This window comes from Acanthisitta chloris, unplaced genomic scaffold, assembly GCF_000695815.1.
Source record: "Acanthisitta chloris isolate BGI_N310 unplaced genomic scaffold, ASM69581v1 scaffold13365, whole genome shotgun sequence".
Lineage (NCBI taxonomy): Eukaryota > Metazoa > Chordata > Aves > Passeriformes > Acanthisittidae > Acanthisitta > Acanthisitta chloris.
In genome coordinates, this window is record NW_008675417.1 from 28,779 (window position 1) to 48,380 (window position 19,602).

At 37.1% G+C, this 19,602-nt stretch overlaps 1 protein-coding gene across 1 annotated transcript in view; it reads left to right on the forward strand.

Moving 5' to 3' along the window:
- Positions 1-19,091, forward strand: part of SORBS2 (sorbin and SH3 domain containing 2) — a gene marked incomplete at its 5' end in the record, with an annotated part of 46,708 nt that extends 27,617 nt beyond the window's left edge. Inside the window, 6 exons of the mRNA XM_009075751.1 lie at positions 831-945; positions 1,042-1,170; positions 2,914-3,117; positions 14,737-14,786; positions 17,724-17,830; positions 18,593-19,091. Coding sequence (XP_009073999.1) covers positions 831-945; positions 1,042-1,170; positions 2,914-3,117; positions 14,737-14,786; positions 17,724-17,830; positions 18,593-18,654 — 667 coding nt within the window. The remainder of the gene's footprint in view (positions 1-830; positions 946-1,041; positions 1,171-2,913; positions 3,118-14,736; positions 14,787-17,723; positions 17,831-18,592) is intronic.
- Between the last annotated feature and the right edge of the window lie 511 nt (positions 19,092-19,602).

Here is a 19,602-nt window from a genome sequence, read left to right on the forward strand (position 1 = left end):
ATTTAAACAGTCTTTAGATATGACCCAGCATTGACATTAGAATTATATTAGCTGGGTCTGGGAGCAAATTCAGAACTTGAATTATCAGAACAGCAGATTAGCTGTTGAAAAACCAAATGGATTATATGGTGAAAATCTCCCAGGCCAGGATCTGAAAATATTCTTGATTTTGATAATTCCCTTTTTTTTGGTATCCAACATTAAACATATCACAGGCTCTGAGTACCAGAAATGGTTAGAACATAATCCTGTGTTCTTCATGCTTCTGAATATCTGTGTTGAAAGAGAAATGTGTAGAGCAGAAGCACACCAAGCTGTTCTGCTGCAAAAAGGTAGTGATAGGCTATAGAGACATGAGATATACTTTATGGTTTTCCCTACTGATTTCATACAGAATACCAAATACCCTTCTGCTGTCTGTCATAAAAGCAGTACTTAAACAGGTGATCCAAAAGATCTCATACTTGCATGCAGATGCCATACTAAGTGCTCTGGTAATAACTAGCAATATTTCTTGGAGTCACAGTATAAAAGACCTGTATAACTTATGGGTACCACAGGAGATTCATAAATGTGCATCATTTGATTTTATATGGTACCATCAACTGGTCAATGTACCACAGCTGTGAAAGTGCCATCAACTGGTCAGTGTACCACAGCTGTGACAGTTCCATCACCTGGTAAATGTACCACAGCTGTGACACTTCTTCTTCAAATGTTTAGTTGTTACATTCTGTTTCAGATCCAGACAGTAAAGATCCTAGGAACTATGCAGGTAGGAGAGTTCAGTGTAAAGCTATAAACATCTGATACAAATTAATCTGTTACAGAGAGCTGTCCTTTAAGAAAGGAGACACTGTCTATATCCTCAGGAAAATTGATCAAAACTGGTATGAGGGTGAGCACCATGGAAGAGTTGGAATATTCCCGATTTCTTATGTTGAGGTTTGTTCTCTGTTTTAATTCCTTTAATTAATTTGGGCAATAGGTCCTCAAATCACATGAGAATGATGAAAATATGTGGGTTTTCTTTTTCCTTAGAAACTTTCTCCCCCAGAAAAAGCACAGCCTGCCAGGCCACCTCCCCCTGCACAGATTGGAGAGATTGGAGAAGCTGTTGCCAAATATAATTTCAGTGCAGACACAAATGTGGAGTTATCGCTTAGAAAGGTACAATTTTTAGAACTATCTTCCATCAAAATTCCTTTACAGTGTCTACTGCTTCACATAATCAATATATATTTAAAATCCTGTGCTTTGGTGCACTCTGCATTCAGTTTTTGCCATGCACAAAGCAATGTTATGGTAGGAAACTTCTAACATAGTAACTTGTTGGCTTGAAGTCTTTTACAGCTACCTGCAAATAGGCTAAGTATGTTGTGTATGTAAATCGGATTGTGGTAGATTAGCACATGCAAACTGCCCACCTGAATTTTGTGTTTTCATCTCTATTATCCATTCCTTTTTTAAATAATTACTCCTGGCTGTTACAGTTATTATGGTAAGGTTTTTAATATAGAAGAAATAGAAAAAAAAATAGAAAAAAGTAAGAGATACAGAAAAAAGGCTCAGGTATATATTTGTGAATGCACCAGTTCTTGCAAATATTTCATTTAAAAACAGTTCCCTTTTTATAATGTTCTAATCTTTCCTATGCTTATACTGTGTTGCATATGAGCAAAATAACTGTTTGATTTCTGAAGTATGTGAGATAATATTGCCACCGCAGAGAAACTTTATTATTGCAGATATTAAATACTTGTTGTATTACTTCTTGTATGTACATGCTTCTTCTGTGTCCTTCTTATCCACTGAGGAGTTCTGTGTCTTATTTTTTAAGAATTAGTGTTTATAGAAGCTTTTTGGTGGTTTGTTTTTCTTTTGAAATAGAAGTAAGGATACTGTTGTTTGTTGGTGACCTAGAGCCTAATCCAGCATTACTAAAGATAATGGGTATTTTCCACTCATTTGAAATGAGTAAATGTCAAAGAGGTCTGAAAAAAAATCAGGAATAGGAACTTAAATTAAGGGTTGGGGTAATTTGATGATTTATTTCTTCTTAAAATTATCTTTTATGTTTATTATGGTGGTCATGAACTTTACAGCCCAACTTTGGTTTGTTTTGAATAGTTAACTTGCACTGGTTTTCTTTTGTTCATCTCACTAAAGGCAATTTCAGTGAACTCCACACATCAACTACAGAAACAAAATTAAAGAAACCAAAGAGAGTCGGGAGGGATTTGTTACAAAAAGACACATAGTAAAAAAAGCACATTATGTAGAACAAAGAAGAGGTAGCTCATGAAGTTTCACTACAGAGAAATGTTTGTATAGAAAGTTGATGTTTTCCATTTCAATTGCTAAGCTCTCTAAAAACAGGGAGTGAGCTTGCTGCCCATCTATTTTACACAGCAAAGCACTGCCTTCTCTCGTATTTCCCATGGACTCAGTTTTTACCTTTCTACCTCTACTTACTCCAGTTTAACTGATAGCAAAGCACTTGCATGGATTTCATTGTTAAACCTTTATCACCTTTAAGGAAATATGGGCATAGCAGTCACTACTGTGTATTATAGTTAAGGTTTTAGCTAGTAGTTGGCCAACAATTATAACACTCCAAGGAGAAGTGTAAATGTTAATCTCCCAACCAAGAGTAGGAGACTACATGAGATTTGCCTCTGATAAAAGAATAGCATTTGCAGTCCCTGACTAGCCCCTTGTATTGCTGGAATGGTAGTTTTATACATGGTTAATATAAATGGAAAGAGAAATGTGAAAATGGAGATGATGCTCAAGACTGATGGGAAACAGCACTGCATTGAAAATAATGCTATGTGTTAAAATAATACTTACTGTTCACAAAATTAACTTAAAATGTATGTGATGATAACTCATTTTCATAATGCATTTCAGGGAGACAGAGTAATTCTTCTGAAGCGAGTTGATCAAAACTGGTATGAGGGTAAAATACCAGGAACCAACAGACAAGGCATCTTCCCTGTTTCCTATGTAGAAGTCGTCAAAAAGAATGCATCAAAAAATGTTGATGACTACCCTGATCCTCCAATACCCCAAAGCTATTCTAGTGACAGAATACACAATTTAAGTTCAACTAAGGTAAGAATTTTTTTCTTTGCTGTCACCCTTGCAGTGGGTTTAGAAGCACCTGTAATTTTTTTGTTAACATAATACATAACTGAGGCATTAAGTACTCTACATTTTCTTTCCAGGATAAATAGAATTGCATTACGATCTTGTTAATAAATTCTTTTTAATAGCCAAGTATGTGTCTTACATTCTGACAGGATTTGTGCACTTTTATTCATTAGCTATTACATTATTGAGAGTAGGGCCAGGCAAAATTTTGGTAGAAAAATCAAGTCAACAGAAAAAAATTTATTTGGAAATCTCAGCAAGAATTTGAGCATAAAGGATATGTCTAGCAGACTTTTCATAATGCACTGTGAAGACATTACCATAACACAACTGTCCTAAAAGCCTATGCTCCCATAAGCACATGGGACACCAGTTCTGTGCCTTTCAAAGCAATGGAGAGCAGCTAGTGATTCTGTGCTAAAACCTTCCTCCTTTTGCCACTCACAGTCTAAGAGGAGGCTGTAGTACACTCTTTGAAGTGGTACAACAGTGATAGTATTGTTTCATTTAGGAGTGAGGTGATAGTAATCACATTGTCAATAAACTCAAACCTTTATAGTAGTAATTTTTCACAAATGTGTCTCATAGGTTCCTTGCTAGTCTAGGTAACCACCACAAATCATTGCAGAAATTTGTCATTCACTTGTGAGATTTCACAGTCACTGGTGCAGGGAACATAACATCTTTGGCAGTGATAGGAACTAAGAAAGTTTCTGCATACAAACTGTGATTAGCATTAACATATTATCAATGATTTTGAACACTCAAGATAGAAACTTCTCTGCAACTTCTTCTTCCTTGTTGTTTATCTCTTCAGCATAGGCAGTGGGTTTTGTATGTCATTATAAACTTCTTATCCTGCAATTAATCTCTGTTTCAGTTGATTTTGTCCCCTTTTCTATTTTCATATACTTGCATGTGGTTGCTCATTTACATGCTTCAACTCTGAAATCAATTCCACGTTTATTTACGACTTTGGGCTTGTAAAATCTACTGAAAGATGTCATTTACAAGCAACAGTGGCCTCTATAAATACTGCTTGTGACTAAACAATATTAGCTGGTTTGGGATAGTTGCTAGAACAGGTCTCGTTTGTTTTTCCAGAATGTGTCACAACAAAGAACTAGATTGTCTCTCTTCTATTTCAACAAAACTGTTCAAGTACCATCAAATTCTGTAGCTGCCAACTGAGGTATTCATAAGTTAGGGCCCCTTATTGTTACAAGAATCCAGAGCTTCCTGAAGGCAAGTCAAGAGTATGAGGCATTTTGGGTGCTCCATATTCCAGCGATGTCTCTCTGTGTTTGAAGATGTGTCTCCCCTTTTTCTATGGAGCAGGCTGGTGTTTGTGTCACCCCCGTAATCCTTGCTGAGCACAGATTATGCTTCAGAGCATTTACATCCATATTACAAAACCACCCTGCCACTATTTTTAAGTCAGTTATTACTAAATTAGTTCTGTAGGAGAGGAAATTGGAAGAAGCCTTTTTTGTAACATAGGATACTTTTGCAATCATTGGGTTGTAGCATAAACTAAAAAAACCCAACAAACTTCTACTGAGACTGTGAAACAGACATCTTGTTTCTGAATTCAGCTGTATTCAGAAATGGCAATACCATGGAAGAAGACAGCTTGTTCCCAACTACTTAGAAGAACTTCAGTAGTCCTGAAGGTATTCTGGAGTTTGCCACACTTAATGATGCGACTTTTCCAATTCCTATTCCTCCTTGCTGCTAGAGCAATTGAACTAAACTTCTCTGGCCTAATGGCAATAGAATAAATAAGCAATACAAGTCAGAAGCAAGTTTTGCTCTCCTTAACTTGGCCTAGTCCATCCATATCTTTAGATCTAGTGCAGCTTGTAGCCATGGGAAAGTAAAAACGGCAATGTCTCCTCAGCTGAATTATTGACCTTAAAACCACAGCATAGAGGCCCTTGTTCAAGAGGAAAGGTGAGGAAATACTGTAGCAGCCTAGCTCTGTTTTAGCACTGTATCAGTCTATACTGTTTACTTTGGTACAAAAGACTCTGTTACAAAGGTTTGTCTAACTATAAAATACAGCTATTTGCCTCAAGAAAACTCAAGCAGAAGGTAAGTATATTAACTTTCTTATTCTGTGACGTTACTTGAGACTTTTGAAATTATTCTGCTATACTGCATTAATACTTGCAGTCTATAGTAGTCCAGATAACTTAGAGGTGTACATCCAATCATTCTGGATAGCTCTAACAATGAGATCAAATGATTTTTTTGCTTGATTTTAATTTGGAGGATTAATAGTTACAAAAATGCATTTTCAGTATTTACTGAAGCAATGGATATCTACTGATGCTGTGTACGTATGACTCACCAGTCTCTCATTCTTAGAAAAGGACGTTTCTATTACCAGAAGGATACTTCAATCAATATTGTGTAACGGTACTCAAAATATACTGCTGTGTACTGTGCTGTCACTATTCAAAATCATTGCTGACTGCCTACATTCAGTTTGAATTGAATGCACCTTTCACAAATGTTGATGCCATTTTGAACTGAGGGTTAGTTTTGCAAAACAAATGCATTCTGTAGCTGCTCATGCCTTAATAAAAGTATGCAGTGTATTAAAGATGTTTCTTAAACATTTACTCAGAAGTGCTAAGAAAAAGTATAAGTATTAACATTTGAATAACTAGAAATTACCTCAGTTGTTACACTTTAAAAGAAACAATGACTCCTGAAGTGTACTTCTGAAAATACTATTCTTAAAATAACAGTAATCATTCGGGGGAAATTTTGTTAATATTAATTGTATGATTTAATAACTTGTGACAGGCTCACCAACCATAAGTAACATAACTTAAGCAGATCAAATGCAGGTTGCCTTCATGAATGTAATGATTCAGATCTGTCTTACTGTCTGACATTTATGCCCCAAGCCAGAACCTGATACAGCTTCATGTTTCAAATGTCTTTCCTGCTAAAAAAAAAACACCCGTGGTCACTGAAATTGTACCCTGTAATCCAGATGATGGCACAGCCATTTTTCTTTTCCAGTTTACTCTTATCCTAATTTTCTGTCATGCCTATTTATTTGAATTCCCATGTTTTTCTTATTTTTGAAGTTGCCTTCCCAAGCATTGTCCCCACTTTCCAGACAAGTTTCCTCCTCTTGGTCACACATTCTCCAGCCTGCCACTAGTGACTTGTTTTCAAGGACTGTTGGTTTTTCACCTTTGAACGTGTGCAACTCAATTGCTCCATCAGTTCCTGACAGTTTTCTCTGTGACTTAGAAGAACTCGATTCTTTGGCATTAGCAGCCTCCCAAACTGTGGCAATGTCCCCAGGTGATAGCATTCACCGAGTTAAGGATGATCACCTTATTCCAAATACAGAGGTGTCTCTCAGCTCTCCTACAGCTCTTCCTCTGTCCTTTCTTGTATCTACCTCTGTCTCATCTTCAGCCAGCTCATCTCATGACATAGCATATAAGCATGTCAGCAACAATACCAAATCAGGAAAAGATAAAGACCTGAGAGATATAATTGACTCTTTAGTTATTGAAATACCTAGAGACTTGTTAGATACTGCAAGAGAAGGTGACTATGTTGGTGCTATCCATAACATCCCTTCACCATATGAAGGTGGTTCCATGTCCAGAATGCTAGCTGCAACTGCTGAAAATGAAGAGGAAATCTGTATTGCAGATCTGTCAGTTAATATAGGGGATCAGTCAAAGCCTCAAGAATCAGATTTCTGTGAAGGAGCACAAGACACAACAGAAGAACTGACAAGACTCTATATAGAGGAGGATCTGGTACATGAGAATTTAGAATTCCCAACAGCAAGTGGAGGAGGCTCTGTGGTCTTTTATGAAGGATACACTTCACCAAATATTGATAAGGTATTTTAATTTCTGAAAAAACTGGCTTCTGTGTTATGATAACTTAGTATAATAATTCTCTGCCTTTTCTTGTATTTACACATTTGTATCATGCACAGGCACAGTTTTATATAATTGCATCCAATAAAATTTGAGCTCTGAGTAACCTGGTCTAGTAAGAGGTGTCTCAGCCCATGGCCAGGGGGTTGGAACTAGATGGTCTTTAAGGTCCCTTCCAACCCAAACCATGCTGTGATTCTGTGATTAAAAATAGTCAGTATTGGAAGACAGTCCCTTCTCAGAAGCAGGCATATACACTGTTGTAAAACCTATGGTGTATCAATTGTGCTAGTCCTTTCCCTTCTATCCCTGTTGGTTGCCGTTGAGCTTCTGATGTGAAAAGCCAGTGAACCATTTTCCTGACTGGCCCATTCTGTGCTGCCCCTTTGAGCCAGGGGCCCCAGCAAGCAAATGCTGTCAGCAGCCTCCAGAGGGAGGGACATGCCTCCTGCAGAGATTCTGTGGTTTGTGCTTCACGTGTCACTTCACCAGCTGATATATTTATAGTAGGCTCTGTTACGAGAATGTGACTAATAATAACAGATCAGATTATGTTTGGCAGTTAGACAAATGCTTCCTCCTGAAGCCCTCCCCAGTTCCTCTTTGGGACAGCACATCCTTGAATCATCCCAAATGTGTGCTGGCCATTAAATAACATAATATTGCTACACAGTTTGTGTGGTTTCTAGGCAGTTTTAGATCAGTTTTTTTTCTGTCCAGCACCTACTTCCAACAGGCTGTTCAGGCAGTTGCCGTGGCTGTCACATGCAAATCAGATACTGAGGAAAGTATGTTTTAGGCCAAATGTAAAACTAGAAAGATTTTGCCAGCTACCCCTACCTTTACTTGACCTGAAAAACACAGAGGAAAAATGTGAGAATAGAGGTGAAATTGTGGCCACAAATGGCAACTTCTTATGATTTCTGAGGGAAGAAATTTCTTCCATATAAGTAGACTGACTAATAAAATTAACAATTGTGATTGTTCAGATTAGTTACATGACTCCTTATTGAGCATTTTACATCCTTCACAGCCAGTTTTATAGCACAATTCCTTCTCATTTTTCTTAAACATTTAAGCCAGCTGTACTTCCTGTGGGAACATCTGATCCTCCCTTCCACCTTTCTTCTAATCTTCCATTTCACTCTGCCAAGGCATCTACTTCCCACTGCATTCCTACAACATCCCTCACTACTGCTTCCCTCTGGCCTCCTCTCCTCTTTAAACCCTTACATCAGGAGGAGAAAGACTCACCACAGTTAAAGGTAACTGCACCTCTTGAGTATGGATTGTTGCAAATCTTCATGTACATTAAATAATTACAAGGCTAACACTGAGTTTGATCTTTTCAGATGTACTGGGTTTTTTTACTAATATTAAATAACACGTGATACTAAGATAGGCCTTCTTCAAAGGAAACACAAGACAAAACCATAACCATTATGATACAATGAAATAGCTTAAGGAGATACCAGTGACAGGAAAGCAGAAAACATTCAACTCAATTTCAAGTCCATACCAGGACAGCAGTGCAGCTTATTTAATTGAAAGGGACAAAATTGTATTCAAGTACACAGAAACTAGGTAACATTTGTGTTTGCGTTTCAATTTCAATCCAAAGCCTGGGAGAGCAGTCATAAAATTCACAGTAAAGCACCACTGCAGAGTCATGTTCTAAATACTAATTCTGTTAGTCAAGGACTGGACAAGATTGTTCCCTCTTCAGGACTACAGTTTTTGTCAGCATTGCCGCTCTGGGGCAGAAAAATGAAAAATTGCTCTAAATAGACAAAGTTAATTTCCAGTACTGACTTCCAGAGGGTTCATTTTCTTATGAAAAGGAGAAAAAGTCATGTAAAAACAAACTATCCTAGAAAAAGTGATCATAGCATCTATGCCAAAAATACCAGTATTAAATAAATAAATAAATAAATAAATCTATTGTTTCTTACAATGTGTGTTCACAGAAAACCCAGACATAATGGACTTAAGGAAGTCTTTAGATACACCAGATCTGTTGGGGGTTTTTCTGAAGCAGAGGAGAGACATAAGGCTTCTTGCCAGGGTATAGATCTGTCATGGGCTTAGGTATGTTTCACCTCAAAAAGGGGCAAAACACAGTACTGCACTTGTTTCTGAAACTTTGAATAATTTATCAGGTGGTGCAGTGCTTTTGATGCACGATTTACTTTGCCTGACCCAAAAAAAATCAGAAAATTCCTCATCTATGCTGAAATTCTTTTTAGATGACCCTCATATTTTTTGCACTTAATTGAGCAAGGTATGTTAATCCCAGCTGAAAATAAATAGAAGGAATATCTGGTTTGAGACTTAGAAGATCTGCTCATGGGAGACAGTGTATTGCTCTTAATTGGGCAAGGCAGGAGGGAAGACACTAAGTAGGGGAGATGACTCCATCTGGCAGACACAAGAGCCTGAATACTGAGAAGAACTAAAGGTCTGGGGGGTTGTTACAGAGATCTAGTTCTTAATTATTGTTTTCAAACCATTTATAATCTGGATTATTTTTTAAGTCTAAAGGTACAGATTCCCTTATAAACTTAATCAGTATAGATTTACCTGTTTGAAAGTTGTCAAAATTATTAGAGACACTCCTATTGACAATATATTTTTGTACAATAGTTCCAAAATTAGATAAATCTTTATTTCCTCCCAAGGCTGAGCAAGCTTTTTAGAGAAGTCAAAACTGACTACATTGCTGGGATATAGAGTTGCATGAAAATAAGTGTAACCAGGGTTTGGCTGTCATCATTTCTTGCTAGTTGGTCCAGAGGCTGTGCTTGAGGAGGAAGGACAATTCCTATCCTCTTCTCTTTGTGCATGTTGTACATGATTAAGGTCTGCTCTCAACTACCACAGCAGAAAGAACATGAGACATTTCAAGGACTCAAATATCATAAGTGAAGGATGGTTCTTCAGAGAGTTCTTGAAACTGTATACTGTTACTTTGATAATTTTTGTTGATGTAAAAAAGCATACATATGTATATGTGCATATATATATATATATATGTATATTTGGAATGTGGCTCAAATCTAAAGCATGACCAGGGATTTAAGCAATAGAATACAAAGAGCTATGAGTGGGAAGTGTCACTTTGCTCCATGTTGGTGGGAGGGATGTGTCCTCCAAAGAACTCTGAAGACACTTTCCAAGGAGAAATGCTGAGATTTTTCTGCCTCCTTGACCTCTCCTGGTATCCTTTGTTGTTGTTGCTGTTCAGCTCACTCCTAAGAGGGGGCTGGTTTTCTCTCTTGCCACTTTTTACTGGCAGTCACAAATACCACAGAAAACGTTTCTAATGTCAGCACTCCACTCTTTGCATATTCTCCCTGACTCACCTCTGCCCCTGAGAATTCACCTATGCTGCACACACACCTCCCCAAGAACTGATTTAGTTGATTTATAGTGACAAAATAAGGATTTTTCTTTGCTCTCCACCAAGTTTTTACTTGCTTTCCAAATGCAGATTTAAGGGCAACGAGTTACAACATTTGTCATTGGTATTTCTAAGACAGTATTTCTGCTCTATGCTGTTGAACTTTTCTGTGTTATTAACTGAGCTACTTCAGGGGGTACACATGTAATAGCTATTCCAACTGCATATGCTGTGTGTGATTAATCTTTTAATTGTAACATGTAAGGGCATGTGCCAGAGCAGCAAACCCTTGGAAAAAAGATAGAGTGGCAACAATGAAAATACCATATACTAATAATACCGTTATTTCTACCTGTAACAATTACTTTTTGTTATCAAGTAAAGCATGTCTGGTTTGCATGTACGAAAGAAGCAACAAAAGTCCTGTGGTGCTTCATTCTTAAACTCTCACTTGACAAAGTTTTTGTGGTTCTTCTAGGCTAATTTAAAGAGAGAGATATTTGTTATGGGTAAACCTCCTCGTAGCCCATTGATGACTAAGAGTGCCTGCAGCTCACCTGTCAGAGGTCACAGCTATTCACACAGGGTATGGTACTGGATGCCCAGTGTGCAGTAACACCATTTCCATGGGCAAGGAGCTCAGTGTGTAGTCTTTCAGTATTTTGCTTTTGCCCAAGTGTCTCAATAGTAGCAGTATGCCATGTTTTCTTCCTGTTGTGCTTCTGTGCTATGTCTGAATAAAGCCAACAGGTCTCTGTGTGCCCAAACTTGTAATATACATCCATTAGTGTATTGTATCTCTGCAGTACTGTGTGGTATTTCCAGTGCTACAAGATGTAAGAGATCAAAGCTCTTTATATTTAGTCAGGTTTTATTAAAATTACTCCTCTCTTTCAAAGCATTTCTAGTTTATTAAAATTACAGCTTCTGAGAGTCAAAAATTTATACTTGATTGCATGAATACAGGCTTTTGCATGTATGCAGACTGAATTATTGGGTTTGAATCCATGTCCTTTTCAAAATGCTCTCTTGATGCTGTATGTTCACCCGATACTGTCCTCTTTATCCAAACACTGTTATTGCAGATTTTCATACTCTTTAGCCTTTTCCTATATGTAACATAATTTTAATGTATTTACCTAGCCAGGAGGTCAGGTTGTTTAGAATTTCATGGATTTTGTTTAAAAAGGTGATCTACATTGGGGGGAGGGGGAAACCAAAAAACAAACAAACAAACAAAACCAAACAAAAAACCCCACAACCTAAACTATATGAGAATGAGAATTTATGGGTTATGCTTTGCTTCCAGTTAAGGACTAAATTGTTCTTTGCAGTGGTTTCTTAACATTTGGCCCTTAAAACTGTTAACAGGATGACCTGTTTTCCATGCTGTTGCTGCTGCTTTTAGGCAATTGTCTTTATGGCAGGTCCCTTTTTAAAATTTGGATTTTAATTTAAGATATGCAGATTTGTGTAACTTTCAAAAGCTTGGCTTTTTGGCAAGCCTCTGTTTACTACCATGTACAGTGCTTTGTTCATCAATGCAAAAAGTTCAGTCATAGGAAGGCCAGGATTCCTGTAGTAGCACACCAACACCATCCCAGAGTCAAACTAGGACTGAGATCCATACAAAAGGGATTAAGCCCTATTTTAATTTTGCACGTACATGTAACCAATATATTAAGAGGAATGTATTGGTCAATGTGTAGTGTCTTTATGACTTTAATTCCAAAACTAAAAGATCATAAATTGTACAGCTAATTTGCATAGTGTACTGTACAGAACTGTTATATGCAAGTGTGTATCAATCATGCATGAAAATAAGGCATGCAACTGGGACTGTTGACTAGATTGCACATTTTTATTGTTTTGGGGATTAGGTCCTGCATATTTCCCAGGAAACAAGATAGTCTAGTAAACTGAGTTGTAGTTGAAAACTGGAAATCTTTGCAACAGTCTAGTCAATGTCACTGTATGTGGGAATTACAGCTTAGGGAGAAAGAAAACAAAAGCTTCTGGATATCAGCTAGGATATTATTGTGGAATGCATTTGAGTAGGGAGTGAGCTCCAAGGTCCCCCAATTACTTCACCCTGGTTCTCCAAGATTGTAATTTTGTCAAAGTTTTCTCTGTGGCAATAAGAGAATTGAAAATCTTCATTCACCTTGATTTTTACTATCTGTTTCTATGGTAGTTAATTGGCAATAAAACATTTTATGATATCAGCTAGGATATTATTGTGGAATGCATTTGAGTAGGGAGTGAGCTCCAAGGTCCCCCAATTACTTCACCCTGGTTCTCCAAGATTGTAATTTTGTCAAAGTTTTCTCTGTGGCAATAAGAGAATTGAAAATCTTCATTCACCTTGATTTTTACTATCTGTTTCTATGGTAGTTAATTGGCAATAAAACATTTTATGATGCATATACGAGAAAAGAAGATCATACTGACCTACCCAGATTCTTCCTGGCTTGGTGTTATGTTCAAAGCATTAAATCATTTGTAGCATCGTTTAGGACATTGACTTTCATTGTAGGAAAAATCCTTAACCTTGGTTGAGTTCTCTGCATCTCTGACTGTCTTTGGCATTCAGCACAGTTACAGACCTGATGTAAAATTAGGAGAAAATATGATCAGATTCCAGTCTAAATACAAAGCATTCTGCCCAGTGGACTGTTCTCTTGTTGCTTGACAAGCCAGCCATTGAAAGGGGTTTACTGAGAACTGTCCAATTTGCAATCTCTACTGTTGGATTATTTGGTAATCGTACACTGGCAGAGGAGTGTTAAAGGAGAGAGGGAAGACAGTAAAGAGTATAAACAATTTAGGTTTTTTTACTTTGAAAACCCCTTTCCCACCTAGCGTTCATTTATATGAATTTTTAAGAAAATCTGTAATCCACCTGCCTGCATCTTTAGGCACCTTTTAAAGTTATACTCTATAGACTGTAAAGATAAAGTGGAGAATGTTCACAATATTTTCTGCACGTGCACAAACTGATAAAAAGAAATATAACTACTTTCATTTCATCTGGAGATGCTGAGAGGGAAAAGGTAAAGTAAAAACAAAAACAACAAACCACAGTGTGTTTTGTCCATTGAATTTATGTCATCAGACTGTGGGTTGTTTACCACTGCCTTATCTCCTGGAAGACTACATCATCTTCAAGAGTAAACTGAAGATGAACTGGAATAGTCAAACTTGGGAAAGAAACAACCATGGGGCAATAAGACAAATTCCATGGCTTAAAGATCAGGTTGCAGTTTGCTCAATTCATGAAAGAAAGTGCTATGAGCCATGTTTGATATCCACACCCCCAAAACAGATATGGTTCCCAGACTTGTCTTTACAGCATGATTATAGGGAATCCTCAGTCAACAGAGAATATGATTCTTGCTCACATCAAGAGCTTTCCCAAGCAGCTGCTCCTGCACTGTTTCTGGCCCCAGCCAGATTCTAATCAGTATGAGTCAATGTCTTTCTAAGCAGGATATGGTTTCTGTAGGAGTTTAGTATTTCTCTTTCCATTGCATCTAGGTTTATTAGATATTAGTGGTGAGTAATGCTCCATTAAGAAGGAATGTAGTTCCTTTCACAAAGTTTTGCACTGGAAATACAAACTACTTTTTCTGCTGAAGTAAAAGTGCTACTGTTATTTTCACAAAATTAAATGTATTCTTTCAAAAATTCTTTCTGTTCTTTGCCTCCCAGCAGCCTGCATGGCTTGAGATGAAACAGAATTAATTAAAGCATAGCATGTTATGCCTGCCAACTTAGTACTCTGTGTGTGTGTAATGTAGATTGGTATGTTGTTTGTCTATGAATATTCTAGATTTTGCCATTATGTATAGGAGATTTTATTTCTGTTTATCTGAAAATATACTTCACCCAAGGAATGTATGATGTTCATCGGTTGTATCTTACTTTTCTAATATTATTTCTGTTTCACAGTGAATAGGCAGCAGAGTTCTATTCCAAACTTTCTACTATACTATAAATAGAATGGATTGTTGATACAAGTTCACAGTTTTGTTTAGTTTTTGTTATGGCCTCCAAAAATCAGATCTTAAAACGTGCCAGGATTCAGTTGTGTGTCATCTCTTAAGAATTTGTTCTGAGTTGGGGATGGGAGCAGAGAGGGCCATTGTTTTACACAAGGTAAAATATGAAGTCTCCAACAACTCTGTCATGCCCCTGTCCAACTATCTGGAACTGAAAGTGCAAATCTTTATTACATTTCAAATCATTTCATTTCAGCCACAGCGCCCTGTGCTTTCTCATGAAAACATTCACAGTGGGGGGGAACCGTAAGTATACTTCTTGTCTACTAAACCTAAAACCTAACATTTAAGCAATAGCCAGCACATCATCAGATAATTTGTTAACCTGCCAAATACAATGATGAAGAGATTTCAGAGATTTATAGATGTAGGAAGATACCCAAGAAGGTCCCAGAGGGCAAAGCCTTAGTTGTTTCATTTACATCAAGCACAGATAGACATGACAACTTACAGTTCTCCATCATCTATACTTAAAAGTGATAATAATTTTATAAAATTAAAATTTTAATTTTGCTTATTCTCTCCATTTTTACATCTCAGCAGAAAGACAATTAAACATTTAAGATTGATTCAGCTCATCTGCTTTCCTGTTTTGACACAAATTATTCAGAAACAGTTCTGGATGTGAGTAGAGAGGAAAAAGAAAAACCTGATAAAGCTGATCACAGGAGCACACGGTCACACTTCTTGGTGTAATTTAAAAGTGCAATTTAAAAATTAGATACAAGAAAGCTTTCCTGAAAACTTAAAAGAACCTAGATCTCAAGTCTTATTTTCACACACAATGTAAGTGCTTGGGATATTTCAGTGCTGACTGGTAAAATGCAAGTTCAGTGCAAGATTGTCTTGAGATCTTTTTCCCCCTCCCACTCAGGCCCTGCTTCAGTGACCACTGAAAACAAGTAGCCATTCTTCCTCTAGCATCAGAGCACTGAAATGTATGCCCCATTAGATAATTTCTCATATATGTAGCTAAGGCTTAACATCGAAAAATATTTTACAGTTTACCTGTTAGTCACTTGAAGATGGGAAAGAGGGGCAAAAAGTTACCAAATAGCTATACCACAGATAATATATAATTAAAATTGCATGGTTTAGTTTTAATCTCACTAAAACCACAAGCTCCTGTTGGTACTGTTGAGCATACTGAAGCACCTAGCCCAGTTATGTAAGCATTAATTATCAAATTCATTTTGTTCAATATAGTTTAAGTAGTTTATGACTAAAGTTACTTATTCCTAAAATTAAAAACAGAAATATATTTAAATTGCTAGTCTTGAATATGTATTCTGTCAGTGTTTAAATGGTAGTAGGCTTTTCATACTTAAGAAAGTCTTAGATTTGCTTAGAGAAAATTAAATGACTACAAAGGAGTTATTAAAATGAATTATCTAGAAATCCCTAAGATTCAATTTCTAAAGTACAAAGAGTGCTAATTGGGAAGTTCTTGGTACTGTACTTAAGTAATTGGCTTGAATCCTATTCATCACACATTACATCTGCAAGTCCTGTGCCCCTTGGAAGCTGCATGTAATCAGTTTTTGGAATATCATCATAGCTCTGCTTTCCTGGAACGATGATAAGCATAACAGAAAATGTTACTGCCACTTAGTTTTTTGCACAGATTGTTCTTACTCCTGCTACACAAATTACCAGAGGTAATTGCTTAAACAGCCAGTCTCATTCCATTTTGTTAGTACGATTAAAAGATAAAAATAGACTTTTCAGGCTTGGGGAGATAACTGCCAGTCACAAGAAATTAAGTTAAAATCTTTTTTGTTCCCCTGAAACAGTGTCTTCCTTTTTTCTTCAAACTAGCAATTTGAATAATAAGTGTAGTTTATTCAAGATGACCATCATTAAACTAAACCTAGCACCAGTTTGTAGATGCGATTTTCAAACTGGACTTTCAGGAGCAGGAACTTTTTACTAAAATAAACATCTCATTTAAGCCATGGAAACTGAAATGATACAGAGCTTGTTGAAATATTCAGTATCAACACATCAAAGGGCAAACTATTTTGTTTTTACTAGGAGAAGCGTAATGGCATTCAAGTTTAAAACCCAGTGAACCAGCTGTTAAGAGGGGAAAATGGATATGATTATATTCCGCTTCAATAGTTTGAAATTTAAACTATTTCCTTTGTACAATTTCTGCATTTGTACCCTGCTTCTTTATATAATCAGTCATAGCTGGGACACAGTTGCTTAGAAAAAAAGGGCAGATTCTGACTCTGCAGCACTCACAGGCTTGTGCAGCAATCTGTCAGCCCAAATGCATTCAGTTCCCACTAGTGAGAGTTTATTGCCATTCTTTCAATTCAAAAAAACTCAATTAAAAGCTGTCAAGGAATGAAAGATAATAAATTTAGTGATCTCATACCTCTTGCCATTTGTCTACCTTACATCCTGCAAACTGCAGCTCCTGACCAGGGCTGGAGGCACAGGTCTGAATACTGTTTGAGTTTCCATCCATATGTCCCCTGATTTGATTCAAGCCTCTCCCACACTCTTAGATGTTTTTTGTGTATGATAACAGGGGAAGTGTTAACCACAGAAGAGGTTACAGCTGTCTGTTTCCAAATAGCAGTTATGCTCCACCTTCTCCCTAGAGGAAGGCACCTCTTTCATATCCAGAGCGAAGGCTTGTCTCACCACTTGTGACTAAGGAGCCCAGGCAGGTGCCCCACTCAGTGACACTGTGTGTCCCCTGCTGTCCTGGGCACCCTCCTACACTGACCTCACTTGTGCTGGTTGGTACCAGTTTCACAGAGCTTAAAGGAGGAACCACAGTTTAAGATGCTGATCATGGAGGGTTACAGGGCTAGCTAGTTACAGGACTGCCCTCTAGAAGTCCTCTGTTTTGGTGACTCAACTGTAAAACAATACTAAAACTAAAAGAAAAAAAAAGAATTCTGTTTTCAAAGCAACTGGTAGAGGAGCCATCAGGTTTGCCTTGAAACCCAGTCCTTTGTGTCTGATGAGTTACCTTTCCAATGAAGTTTTATTTATTTACAATAAGAAGTTCCTAACCCACAAGGGCACCAGGCAAAATAAATCCTTTTCCCCTCTAATTGCAGGAAGTGTTACTTGTTAGTTCATGTTTAAACCAGTTCCTTTACTTCAGCAAAGGTGCAAGGAACTCTTACTTCTTTTTAAAATGCGTCATTTGTCCTATTTAAGGTTTCAGGCTCTATATAACTATACTCCTAGGAACGAAGATGAATTGGAGCTCAGAGAGGGAGATGTCATTGATGTGATGGAAAAATGTGATGATGGATGGTTTGTGGGTATGTTTTAATTTGGTTGATTTTTTTTCCCCTGCCCTTTGCTACCCTCTTTGCTTTATGTCTTTTAAACAATTTTTGGTATTCAGTGTAATAAACTCAAACCTGGCTCTATCAAGAGAAATCCCTACCAAAATCCACTGAAATTAGCAGTGATTTTCCACTTGTGTCTTTTGAAATTGATGGACACAAAATGACACGTGCCTCCAGTTTGGCGTACAGCACTGTTGTCATTTGTGACACAAAATGGACTATGCATTACTGCTCTCTTCATAAAGACCAGGTAACTTAAAACTTACTCAACACGATTACATGCACAGAATTAACTACTTGTAAGAACCAAACGTTACTGAACAGAGGTTTCATAACCAGGCCTATATAAGGTGGCTTAATCATTCCATAAACCCTCATCATGCAGTAGCTAACAAACATCTGACTAGCCCTTAGCATTCCAAAAATTCAAATTCTCTAAATAGACTTGATGGTTTTGAAATTTAATTATGTCTATGTACCAAGATTTTTAGCACAGCCTTTAATCAGACCTAACAATTTAATCAAATATGCCTCTTCATTTGCTTTTTGCCTCCTGCAGTTAAACTTTGTTAAAACTTATAAATTAAATTAAAATTGTTTTTCAAAGATGTATTATAAGGAACTGTAGATGTTTCTGTCTGTAAAATAGTAAACATAAAAACTTTCAGGCCATGCTTACATAGTGATTTTCTGTTGTTATTCCCATCTTTCATCTATTGCTTCTAATTTCAGGAACCTCAAGAAGAACCAAATTCTTTGGTACTTTCCCTGGAAACTATGTCAAGAGGCTGTGAAATTTTTTTTCTACTTATTTATGCTGCATCTCTGCAATACATCTGCATAAAGCTGCTAGAAAACATGCTATGCTGGCCTTCTGTTTTCTTGCTTGCAGTCTCTATTTACTAGAGGCCATCTAGTTCATCCTCATCCCATCCCACCTGCCAAACCGTTCCAGCAGTATTACAGCAACGACCACACTGTGAATAACTGAGCTTTCCTGAAACAAGAGGAAACATTTCAACATTTAAACACTCCCTGCTTTAAAGTCTTTTCATGTGAAACACACTAGGAAAAGCCTGATGACAGGTACACAGATGAATTGCCACTCGGGGCGGGAAGGGGAGCAGGGAGAAACTCTTCTTGGTTTGAACATTTGTGGTACTACCATGAAGTCTGGTGGGATTTTTTTCAGCATGCATGTAATACAGGGGAAGGTTGCTGTTTACTATTTTAAAAGAAATTGTTTGAGTTTCCACATTCTTATTAGCTTGGCAGCATTTGTTGCTTCCACTTTGCCGTATCACGGGTTTGCCTATTGTACTGGTTTACAATGTATGACAAACTATAATATAGATTTTTTGCCTGCACTTGTATGCTGTAACATATGCACAGTGATTGTAAAATCTGAAGCAAGCATAGTGAAAAATGGAAGAACTGCAAGTGTTCTGAACGGGTGCAATGGTATTGGCTAAACCTTATTTCTTTTTTTCCCTACTGAACCTGTAGTGTTTTCTGTTAAAATGTTATGTGTGTAAAAGGCATAAAGACTTGGGAAAGAGGATTTAAGGAAGATACAGACAATGATATAAGCATAGATAATAATAACCTGCTACTGATGTCTGACATTAAATGGTTGTAATCAAAATGTTGTACTAGTAAGCAACACGAAATGTGAGAGGTTAGTGTTTTTATGTATCAGGAATTTTAAGAAGCAGGAAGTAAACAGTGTTAGTGCAAAGGAT